This window comes from Apodemus sylvaticus, chromosome 13, assembly GCF_947179515.1.
Source record: "Apodemus sylvaticus chromosome 13, mApoSyl1.1, whole genome shotgun sequence".
Lineage (NCBI taxonomy): Eukaryota > Metazoa > Chordata > Mammalia > Rodentia > Muridae > Apodemus > Apodemus sylvaticus.
Window position 1 is genome coordinate 74184530 of NC_067484.1, and position 12021 is coordinate 74196550.

The following is a 12021-nucleotide window of genomic DNA, read 5'->3' on the forward strand; positions in this document are numbered from 1 at the left end:
CTTCCAACTGCAGAGTTATGAGCGTGCCTGTGTCTGACAAGTGTTAAGGCTTTCTCTCTCTATTAACCGCTTTTGCTTTCATGTACAACATGCATGTGTGCCTGGAGCCTGTGGAAGTCAAAGGGGGCTTCAGACCCCCTCTGGGGTCTGGAACTGGGGTTAAAGATGGCTGTGAACTGGGAAGCGAACCCAGGTACTTGCAGAAGCAGCGAGTACTCACTCTGTAGTGCTGAACTGTCCCTCCAGCCCTCTAAGACCGTCCTACTGTACAGAGCAGCCAAGAGTCAGAATTGTGGGGTGTGAGACTTCCTGAGTATAGACACAGGGTCCTGACAATCACTGAAAATCAGTTCAAACAGGACCTGTAGGGATGTTTCTGTGGGAAAAGGCATCTCCTGCCAAGCCTGGCCATCTGAGTTTGATCTCTACAGAGCAGGAGAGAGGCAGCACCTGCAAGTTTTCCTCTGACTTGCACACATGCACAGTGATAGACAAAACATAAACGCTTAGTTTAAAGTACATTAAGGATATAGTACAACTTCATTTAAAATGGCTGGCTTGTTTTCTGAGAGAATGTTTATCTCTGCAGCCAGAGTGGCCTCTAATTTGTGATCCTCCTGTCTCAGCCTTGAGCGTTGAGATTATGAGTATATACTACTACGCTTGTCAAAAGTTATAAAAATTTGGCATTAAAAAGTTTAATCTTCAATCTACTAGAGTTCCCTGTCTGAAAAATCTGCCTGTCCAATAATGGCAAAGCTTGTGGGGGGACCAGTAATGAGCTGGTGTAAGCTAAAGCCCGCTCCACTGGACGGAACTGCTGGCATGGCCAAGAACCTGAGTCTAGACAGTTAGTTCAGGGGCTGGGAGAAAATCAAATACTACTGTTCTGCTAAAGGAACACAGCAACAAAATGACTCATAACGACATCCTGCTATACTCAGAGATCAGGCCTTGCTCAGCCAGCATCAGTGTAGCTTCCTCTTGCAGCAGAGGGGAGCGACCTTGCAATACTGAGTTCTAAACGAGATGAAGCCATCAAATTCTTTCCCTAAGGCCAAGAAGCAGGAAAAAAACAGGAAAAAAACAAAACAAAACAAAAAACCCCAAACCTTTAAAATGCATTTAATTAAAATCTTGGATGTTTTATATCTACATTCAACAGACATCTAACATGTCATAATCCTTACATTGGAGTAACATGTACCTGACAAATAAGGGAACCCATGGAAGTAGAGGCAAGAGTGTAAAAAGCCAGAGGCATGGAGGACACCAAGGAATCAAGGCCTGGTACACATATGGACTCACAAAGACTGGCACACATATGCATGGACATGCACAGGGCCTGCCGGGGGTCTGCACCAGACGGGACCCTATAGCTGAAAGAAGTGGAGCTAGACAGACAGACACGCGCGCACACACACACACATACATACACACCCCTAACTCAGAAGCTGTCTTCCAAGACATTTGCAAATTTTCTTCAAGCCACCCTAAGCGTAGGCTCTATGCCCAACAGTAGATGGCACAGACTCAATGGCCTCTTTAGAGGTTGTCTCATAATATTAAGTCAAGGCTTGCCCTGTCCCGCACACCTTACAGGGTCTTTGGGAATATATATATTATATAGGTTTTGGGTTTTTATGATTCATGTATGTATGAATTTGTATCTCTGCATCTATATGCACTTCTTGTACGTATTCTTTGGCTCATTTTCCTGCTTGGTTGTTTTATATTTATTTTATTATTATTATTCCTCAGATTTCTGTTTTCTAAAAAGTGACAGAAAGGGCATGGATGTGGGAGGGAGAGCAGGGCAGGTGGGGAGGCACTGATATGAGTGGGAGGGCTGTAATCAGAATCCGTCAAAGAAAAATTTTTTTCAATAAAAGGAAAAACAAACCTGTGAACTTTGAAGAACACTGTTTTTGACAAATATCAGTATTTTTCTATAAAAGACTGTTTTGTTTCTTTTTTTTTTTAAATGTATCTGAGTGCTCTATCTGCATGCCAGAAGAGAACATAGATCACATTCTAGATGGTTGTGAGCTCCTATGTGGTTGCTGGGAATTGAACTCAGAGCCGTCCTTCCAGCCTTTTACATCTGTTTTTTCGATGGAACATTTTTAATGTAAATTTATTGTTGACAAGATTGATAAACTTAATATTATACATTAAAGATGAACTTCATTTGTTTAGTAAAAGAAAAGTTTAATTCAGTGTTGTGTGGTAACTTCCTCTAGACAAACCTTTTCATCTTTAAGATGTTCTATGGGGAGGTGAAACATTCCGTCCTGCATCTTATTAAGCGCAGGAATTCCCTAGGACTGACCAGACCTACAGGCCCCTGTCCTCTCCTCAAGTACAAAGGGGCCTAAGGACTGCTGAGAGGTATGCTCAGGAGCTACAGCCCCAGGAACAGGCAGAAAAGCCAGGCCGCCCTAACGGATACGCGCCAACCTGCTCAACTGCTGGTGGGTTGTGCAGTGTGCTCTAGTGTCCAGCGCTTGTATGCTGTCACACGTGCTGCGGTGGGCTTTGGTGAAGTAGCTGTCTTTGAGTCATTTCTGCCCCTGTAAGTAACTCTTCACCCATATCAGCAACCCCAATAAGCTCAAGGGCTCAATGTGGCCTTCGGCAGTCCTCTCTGGTTTTCTATGGGTTTCCTGTGTGTTTCCTGGATATTTAGTCATGCCTTCCCAGGAAGTGTCATATAACACTCGGGTAAATCAAGGCCAGCCAGGGCAACTTAATGAAACCTGGACTCAAATGTAAAAAGTTAAACAACAGTTGGGGGCCTGGCTCAATGGTAGGTCCGCACCTGCCTGGTATGCATGGAGTCCTTGGTTCAGTCCCTAGAACCACAAAAAACAGGGGTGGGAAGAAAAGGAAGAAAGAGATAAAGAAAAGAGGAAAAGGAGGAGTTTAACGCATTTCCTAACTTGAAGAACATACAAGTCTCAGGTGTGCAGATAAGGATGAAAGGCACTTTCGACTGTAGATATCCTCTTTTTCTTTTGAGTTTTGGACTACCAGAACACAACCTATGGAAAGGTTAAAACGATGCCAGAACAGCTAAGCATCGTAGTACAAGCCTGGAACTTGGAGGCTGAGATAGGACTACTGTCAGTTTGAGGCTAGCCTTGCCTAACACTGCTTTAATCCACTGTCCTCTGGAGGCAGATCTCCAGGGGTTTGAGGCCACCTGGTCTACATAGCAAATTCTAGGCAAGAGTTGTATGGTGATACCCTGGCTCTTAGTACATAAAAAATGAGTATCAAATACTAACGTAATAAAGGATGATCATTTGAAAAATACACATATGAAATTTGTATTTCATATTTGGCTGGTTTTCTTTGTTTAGGTTTTTTGACAAGGTCTCATCAGCAGTCTGGCCTGGAACTTATTTTATAGCTTAGGCTGACCTTGAACTTGCAATGTCATGTTTGAACTTACTCGTTCTCTAAGTGTCAACTTTAGAGGTGTACACTCCCATATCCAACTTCACAAAGTAACACCATGCTTAATTTTCATAACATAAAACATTTACTTAAGCAGACAATTTAAGTTATTTGGAAAACTGTATAGAAAATAAAGATCCTTCCATGAAAATCTATTTCACATACCAAAGATACTATCAGCTAATGTTTCAATACCATCTTTGGACACTTGTCACCTCTTTTTAAAATTTGGTGTGTATTTTTATTTAACTAATTTTCAGTTATGTGTAACCTACATAACTGAAGTGAGTAACAGTTAATGATATAGCTCAATGGACTTTCACAAACCTCAATCACTCAATGTACCAACACCCAGTTAATAACCAATACACAACTGGCTGCTACTTTGTGCTTCATGTAACCAAACTTATGACAAACATATCTTATTTTACCTATTTACTTACAGACATGACCGATGTACATTATTGCACGAGCCAGAAAATGTTCATTCTCAATGAAGTTACGAGTTATCTGTCTTACTGCTAGGAGACATTTAGGATTGCTTCAAGCTTTCTTATTATAATGGCCAGACTATTAATAGTCTACTGGATATGAAGCTACTCCTGCTAAGTAATATAAATCCCTGTAATATCTACGGCATCTTTGGGGATGTGCAGTATATGCACACGTGTGCAGGTCTAGAGGCAGGTCTAGTGTCCCCTCTAGAGGCCAGAGGCTGACAATAACTTTTGGCCTTTTTCTACTTCCCTCCACCTTATGTTCTGGGACAGGTACAGTCCACAGCTCACCACTCTGGCTAAAGCCCCTGGGATATGCCTGTCTTTGTCCTCCAAAACTAGAGTTACAGGCATGTGCCCACATGCCCAGCTTTTAAAATGGGTATGGGGAATCTAAACTCAGGTCATGCTTACACACCAAACACTTTACACACAAAGTCATCTCCTTAGCGTCAACTTACTACATCATTTCTAAAATGCTATGTAGTTCTACTGTAGTCTTTAAAACTACTGTATTCCTGATGACTATTTTTCATTATCCCAAAGCCCTGTCTAATAAATTCTTCAGGAAAATGCTTCTCAAAGTACAAGAACTAGATTACATGATTATTTTCTTTTTCGAAGGTTTTTTTAAAAATTATTATTTTAAAATTATGTATATATGATTGTCTGTACATGTCGAGTACAGGTGCCCTTGGAGTTCCTACAAGGGTGTCAGATTCTCTGGAGCTGGAATTAGTTACAAGCAATTGTGAGTCACCTGATGTGGGTGCTGTCAACTTAACTCAGGTCCTCTACAAAAGCAGCAACTCTTAACAGCTGAGTCTTCTCTCCAGCCACAAGTCTATTTCCTATTTTACACATAAGTGATCTGATTCTCCCAAAGCACTCAGAAATTTTGCAATTAGGATTTATATAATCATGTGACTGAGGTACAACTTAGTGTAGTGGTTTTTAACCTGTGTGCAGTGGCCCCTTTGGGGGATGAATGACCCTTTCACAGAGGTCACCTAAGACCATCAGAAAACACAGATATTAACATTAAAATTCATAACAGTAACAAAATTAGTTATGAAGTAGCAACAAAGTTATTTTATGGTTGGGGTTACCACAACATGAGAAGCCATATTAAAGGTCACAGCATTCGCAAAGTTAAGAACCACTGTAATAGTGTCTACTTGAAGAGAATTCAATGACTTCTATAGAAACTTTCTCAGCACTTGTGAACAGAATGGCGATGTAAAATGTTAATGCTTAACTTTTCTAGGAGACTGTAAGCTTCTTTCCAAATCAACTGTACCATTCTATGTTTCTGCCAGCAGTGTTTGTGTGTTCCAGGTACTCATCCCCACAAATCCTGATACGCGCACAGCCATTCTATGGGTGGAGAGTAATGTCTCATTAGGGCTTTAATTAGGAGTGCCACAATGACTAGCGATGCTAAATAGTTTTTATATGACCAAAGTCATTTGGTCTTCTTTAGTGACACGTATGGTCATCTCTTATCCATTTATAATCAATCACCTTTACTAATTCATATATAAAAATACACTAATTCAATAAGATATGTTAATAAAAAAATCCAATTCCATATAAAATAAAAACTTTTAAAGTCTGTAATGTAACCACAACTCAGTTACTATACAGAACACTGTCCATTACTGTTGTGTTTATATATACTCTGCCCAGGGAGTGGTATGTTAAGAGTAGGTAGGGTCCTGTGAGAGTAGGTGTGACCTTGTTAGAGTAGGTGTATCATTGTGAGTGTGGGCTTTTAGACCCATATCCTAGCTGCCTGGAAGCCAGTGTTTTGCTAGCAGCCTTCAGATGAAGATGTAGAACTCACAGTTCCTCCTGCACCATGCCTGCCTGGATGCTGCCATGTTCCCTGACCCTGGATGACAATGGACTAAACCTCTGAGCCTGTAAGCCAGCCCCAATTAAATGTTGTCCTTATAAGACTTGCCTTGGTCATGGGGTCTGTTCAGTAAAACCCTCACTGAGATAACTGTTAACTAGTTCACTTATGTTCCTCTGGTACCAATTCTCTCTCCTGCTCCCTAGACATCAAGGACTTGCTGTCATTGCAGGTGTTACGTCCAGAATTCCACACACAGAGCAGCACACCGTGTGTGGTGAGTCTGGCTTCTTTTCCTTAGTGTTCTGCAAGGATCCCATCCGTGCTCTCTGTAAGTGTACTGACGCTCCACTAGAGCTCTGCTATTGCATAGGGGCAGTCCATTGCACAGTGTTCGCTTATTATGTCACCATCTGATTTCCCCTGGTTTTGGATATTAGGAACAAAAATTCGATAAACATCTTTGGATAAGCATATACTTTCACTAACTTGGTTAAATACTGAAGGAATAAGACTGGCCACTCTGAATTACTGAGTTTAATTTTTTAAGGTTCTGCCAAACTGTTTTCCACACTGGCTAGACTGCTCAGAGCCCCACCACTGCAGCACCCCACGGCGCGGCACTGCCATTCTAACTCAGTTGCTCCAGTGCACAGGCATGGTCGGTCTGAGGTCCTACTGTCCTGAGGATGGAAACTGTTAAGTGTCTTTCCATGGACTTCTTTCAACAGTTAGTTTGCAATAGTTGGGTATCTATTAAGTAGACAACATTTTTTTCCTAACAAAAAATTAGGCTGTTTTTCTTTTTATTATTTAGTTATAGGAGCTCTTTCTACATCTAGGATATGAGTTGCTACTGATACAGTTATTTAAAAATACTCTTATATCTTTTTAAATTTATATCAACTGTTATTTTGGTTTTTAAAACAGGGTTTGTCTGTGTAACCTTTGTTGTCCTGGAATTTGCTATGTAAACCAGGCTAACCTCGAACTCGGAGATCCACCTCTGGGTTTCCCAAGTGCTGGGATTAAAGGCGTGCGCACCACTGCCTAGCTCAACTGTTTCTTTTATAATTAGTATTTTTTGTTTTGACCTGAAAATATTTTACTTACCGAAGTTGCTAACAATCTTTTATGTGTTCTTTTAGAAATTAAAAATTTTATATTTAGTTCCATGGTACTTCTTGAATTTTTTTACTTAAGAGGAAAGGAATGGTCAAGGTCTCTTTTCCCCCCACATTCTGGCATTTGGGGCTAACAAGACAGCAATGTGGGTAAAAGCACTTGCTGGGCAAGTCTGATGGCCTGAGCTTCATCTCCAAGTCCCAGGGTAGGAACAGTAACAACAAGCCCCCTCCCCACAAATAACAACCAGCAAAGGAATTCTCTCCTACCAAGTTGTTCTCCTAACCCCACACTAGTATGTTCACTGAAGCTCATTTCCATACTTAATCATACGCTTCTGTCAAAAACAAACAAAAAGTCTGGCCATCCATCTATGTATAAAAGCTGTTTTAGTACACTTTATTCTATTCATATATACTATGCCAATGACTACACCATCTTTCTTACAAAGTTTTGTGATAAGTTGTGAAGTAAGGCACTAATGATTTTCCTTTCTCTAGGATCATAACTGCTTTAGAAATCCTTAAAGTCTACGGATTTTGAAATAAATTTTAGAATTGAGCTGTCGAAACTCACAAATATGATTTCTTTGCATATATTTATCACTTAGGGAAGAAACTACGGTGCTGAAAATAGCAAGTCTTTCAGGCTGTGACCATCACGATCTTTCATTTACCGAGTTATATGACCTCTCTCGGCATCGTCTCAGGTCTTTAGTCTCTGCTTCGACTTCACATCTTACCCATACTTTCTCTCTGTTTTTGTTGAGACAGGGTCTTACTATGCAGTCTTGGCTAGCCTGGGACTTGCTATGTAGACTAGGCTGGCCTTGAACTCATGGAGATCTGAACATTCAAGATAAGCACTACGCCACCAAGCTACATCCCTAACCATGCCTCCAGTTGTTTTCAACAAAAGAGAATCTCAAAGCACTAGCTATTTCTACTTCTTAACTTTGAACATATACTTCAATTCCTGGAATGCTTAGGACCCCAAATTATCTCTTGTGAAACAAAGACGTATGTGACTACTTAGGTGAAACACTTCTCTCTCCCTCCAGCCTCCTCTCTCTTTGTGCTAAAGGTCTTACGTACTCCAGGATAGCCGAGAAGATGCTGGGTACCCAGGGAAGATCTTGGATGCCAGATCTTGCCCCTGCTCTCTAAGAGTTGTGGTTAGAAGCACGCACCACCATATCCCATTTATGTGGTGCCAGGGATGGAACCAGAGCGTCTGTCTGCTCAGTGACCTCTCTGAGAAGTGTGTTGCACTGACAGCTTCCACAGAAAGAAGGGGGCTGCGTTTCTGATGACCACGCAGCTCTCACTCATGTCGGACTGCTTAGCCCTAGACATTTTTTTGGAGAATAAATTTGATTCACTTAAGAAAAATAAAAGAAAAAAATAAGACAAAAAAATACTGATGTGAAAAGTGAAGAGGTAGACTGTTCATAAAAATATTTCAAAAAAACTATTAAGATTTGAGCCGGGTCTCGAACTTTCTTCAACAATCCAAGTGCTAGGGTTATAGGTGGGGTTCACTCTGTGTAACAAGAAATAAAGAATTTTAGATTGCTGTACAAGAAGTTGACTACAATGTGTGCTACCCATTATGGTCAGTGTATGCTCACAAGGCTTCATGAGACACTAGATCTGGAAAGTCACAGAAGATAAAGTCAGCGAGGATATCCAGAAAATGACAGGATGACTCCTCAAGGAAGAAAAATCTGGACAGGAAGAAAGGCTATGCTATAGGGAAAATGGGAGAAATCCCGAGACTATGGAAACTAGAAACATTATAGGCAGAGAAGCCGTATACACTGTCCAGCAGCAGGCGTAGAGTAGCTTAATGTAACAAACAAATCTGTAATTAAAAATTAAATTAGCACGAAACAGTCAAAGCAGCAGGAATAAGCCCAAAATGGTATCTAAGGACCACAGCTCACTGGTGTATAAAACCATCTGCGCATGATGGAACAAAGGTGATCCCAGAACTGTCTTGAAGTAGGAGGATCTTGAAGCCAGCCTGAGCTACATTATGGGCCAAAGTGGGGGTGGGGTGAGAGACAATACAATGACAACTAGAGAGGCCTCGGCCTTTGGCTTGAGCGGGGAGTGAAGAGCAGCACGTGCCATCAGTAAAGGAACAGAAGGGGAAAAGGACTTCACTTCAGCTTGCAATATATACTTAATATGGAGTGAAAACGAAGTCTCAAGAGTACTCCCTGGCTTTGATAAGTCTTTGAGGGTGGAAGGGGTTTATTTAGTCCATTTTAGAGTGTCTAGTACTTCCCTTGTGGCAATCACAAAGGTCTCTAGACACTGCCAATTATTACAGAATATCACCCACCACTGAGAACCACAGTCTACAGCACTCAAAGGCTATGTCACAAATACAAACCAAGTGTATATATTTTTCAACCCTCTTCTCCAGGGCTGTTGGCAGTAGCTCGTTCAATAACAGGCCAGTTGGCCTAGCTCCTCAGAGTTCCAGTCCTGGTGAGCCACCCAGTATCAAAAACAAGGAGGACAGCTCCTGGGGAAGCACATTTGAGCTGACCTCTCACCTTCAAAAGTACACACACACACACACACACACACACCACGACCTAATGATCTCTCTCTCTCTCTCTCTCTCTCTCTCTCTCTCTCTCTCTTTCTCTCTCTCTCAAGGTCCTAAAAAGCAGAGCTTCTTCACACTGCTGGGTTCTTTTCCGGGCACCACCCTTATACCTATTTCCCAAGAGAGAACTAAATGTAACATACACATACATTTAAAAATGGTTCTTATTAACATGGTTTACTAAAGTTCCACAGTTATCCTAGCATATGTAAGTGATTTTAAAAAACAAGAGGGAAAATGCCTTATTTTAAGAGTGTATTGATACATTCTTTCCTCAAAGTCGATAAAATAGTAGTTATGAGAAGGAATTAGCTAATTTGAAGATAGTGACATTCTTCAAATAGTAAGCAATACAAATGCACTATGACATAGCTTACCTGTGGCAACCTGGTTTATCAATCCCGCGGAACCACTGCTTGCAATCTGTGAAGGTGTCTGGCTAAGCCCAGGGGAAGGGGTTCCTAACCGAGGGAACTGCTGAGAACTCATTTCCACCTGCAAAACAAGTCAGGCGATGATTACCAGATTCTGAAATTAGAACCAACATCGAGAGATCAAAGCATCTTTAGTACCCATGACCTCTCAGAAAAACAAACAGCTTTAGTTATCTAAAAGTTAGTTATGATCAATGGTGCAGACATCTATTGAGGACTTATGTTCTAAGGCTAAATTAATAATGACAGACTTGCTGGAGGCTACTATAGCCTTCCAAAATACGTAAGGATTGCTACATTAAAATAAGAAAAAAAAAGACACTGAATGTTATATAGCTGCCAATGGTAGTACCATAACACCATAGGCTATGTAAAATTTTTATGGAAAATAGTATGGCTCCTTTAAATACTCAAGCCTCGAACCAAGGTAAATAGAACCATAATTAGTATGTCATAATGCCCAGCCCCAAGAAAGGATTGGAAATCTCACATTAAGACCCGATGCTTGCGGAATCCTCAAACGCTTTTCCGTAAAGGCCTCCATTTAAGGATTTCCTTTCTTCCTCATCACGGATAATCCCCCCACCCCCAATCCGAGACACGGATAGGATTCGAGAACCACGGTCTCTAAAATTGCTTTCCACTTTTTCCTTCGGAATCAGGCTTCGCCTATCTCCCGTCTATCCCAGTTATCCCCATTTCCCCTCCGAGATCCCAGGACACACGTTTCCAGACACCCCTGGTGTCGAGGCTCTGTCTCCCGGAGAAAACGTCCTACGGAGCCCTCTCGGCAAGATTAGCAGTGTGCCCTTTTATATGTGGCCGCCACGAAGGGCTCGAGGGACTGCAGGCACAGAGGGAACGCAATTCGGAACGCGTCCCCGGCCCGCCTTAGTTCAGCCCGCCCGCCAGCCACACTCACCCTACGGCCAGCCACCGCTCTGCTCTTAGTCCTCTTACCACCCTACCCCTTCCTCCCCTGCCCGCTCATTGGCCAGACGCGAGGTGCATCACTGTATCCAGCGCCAATCCGCAGTTGCCTGCGCGTTCTGGGTCCGCCCCGCCCACCCACCGGCCGCCAGCCAATAAGACGCCAGTCTCGCTGGGGGCGGGGAGCAGCCTAAACTCCTGGGCTGGGCCAATAGAAGGGAGAGATTGGCGATCCCTGGCAAGAAGGGCGGGGATCCGGGAGGCCCCGCCCCGGCAAGGGTCTGAAAGCGGCGGGCGCAGGGCCCGGATGTGGAGAGTCACTTTAAACTGCTCCAGAAGCCAAACTCCCTAGGCCGTCCTCCTTCCCGCTGACTTCCCTGCGGAGGCCCGCGTCCGCCACGCCCCCATGCCCGGAGTTGCCCACTCCTCGGTGTTTCTCGTCCTTCTTCGCACCGATCATCCCGACCCTGCCGCAGACTCAACTGCACTGCCTAGCTTGCTAAAGAGCTGGAATAAGGACCGCTGTGGCGGTTCTGTCCTTCCCCAGGGACGAGCACCGGGACTGACCATGCAGTCCCGCCCCCTCGACTCCTCCTTTCCCTCCTGGCTCTCGTTTCGCCATTACCTGGGCGCGGCCACGCCGTCAATAGCTTGCTCTTGTCTGCTCTCCGTCTTCAGGGCTAATGTCCTCGGGCTGGGGACTCGCAGCCGCAGCCCGGCCGATAGCACTCTCTCCCCCACCCCTCACTCCAGCGCCGCTGCTTCCGCCGCCGTAACGAGACTTTCCCTTACTGGCTGCAACAAACCCCGCCCCTCGCTCAGGTAGCCACTCCTCGCCTGCAGAGAACAGGACGGCAATCGGTTCCGCCTCTAGGAGCCGCAGAGGCCTCTAGGAAATGTAGTCCCCAGCCCAAAGAGGGCGGGGCCTAGGCGACGACGCGGGCTTCACTGTCGTTCGTTCGCAGTCAAGTCTGAAGACTGTTCTGCCATTTCCTTTGCGGACTGAGACAATAAAGGATTCCACGGTTTCGCCTCAGCTGGAAAGCACTCGGTTGAATTTTACCTCGGTGGTGGAGGCAGTGGGACTCATAAA

General features: G+C 43.6%; 1 protein-coding gene across 4 annotated transcripts in view; it reads right to left on the reverse strand.

Annotated features, from left to right (window-relative positions):
• Positions 1-11708, reverse strand: part of Sap130 (Sin3A associated protein 130) — a 73424-nt gene extending 61716 nt beyond the window's left edge. For 3 of the 4 annotated variants that reach the window (XM_052155198.1, XM_052155197.1, XM_052155195.1), the window contains exons 1-2: positions 11554-11708; positions 9942-10059 (exon numbers count right to left, since the gene is read on the reverse strand). In XM_052155198.1, the coding sequence (XP_052011158.1) occupies positions 9942-10053 (112 nt within the window). In that variant the 5' untranslated portion in view covers positions 10054-10059; positions 11554-11708. Of the gene's footprint in view, positions 1-9941; positions 10060-10920; positions 10941-11553 lie in introns of those variants that run through there. The other variant, XM_052155196.1, reaches the window with a different exon arrangement.
• Between the last annotated feature and the right edge of the window lie 313 nt (positions 11709-12021).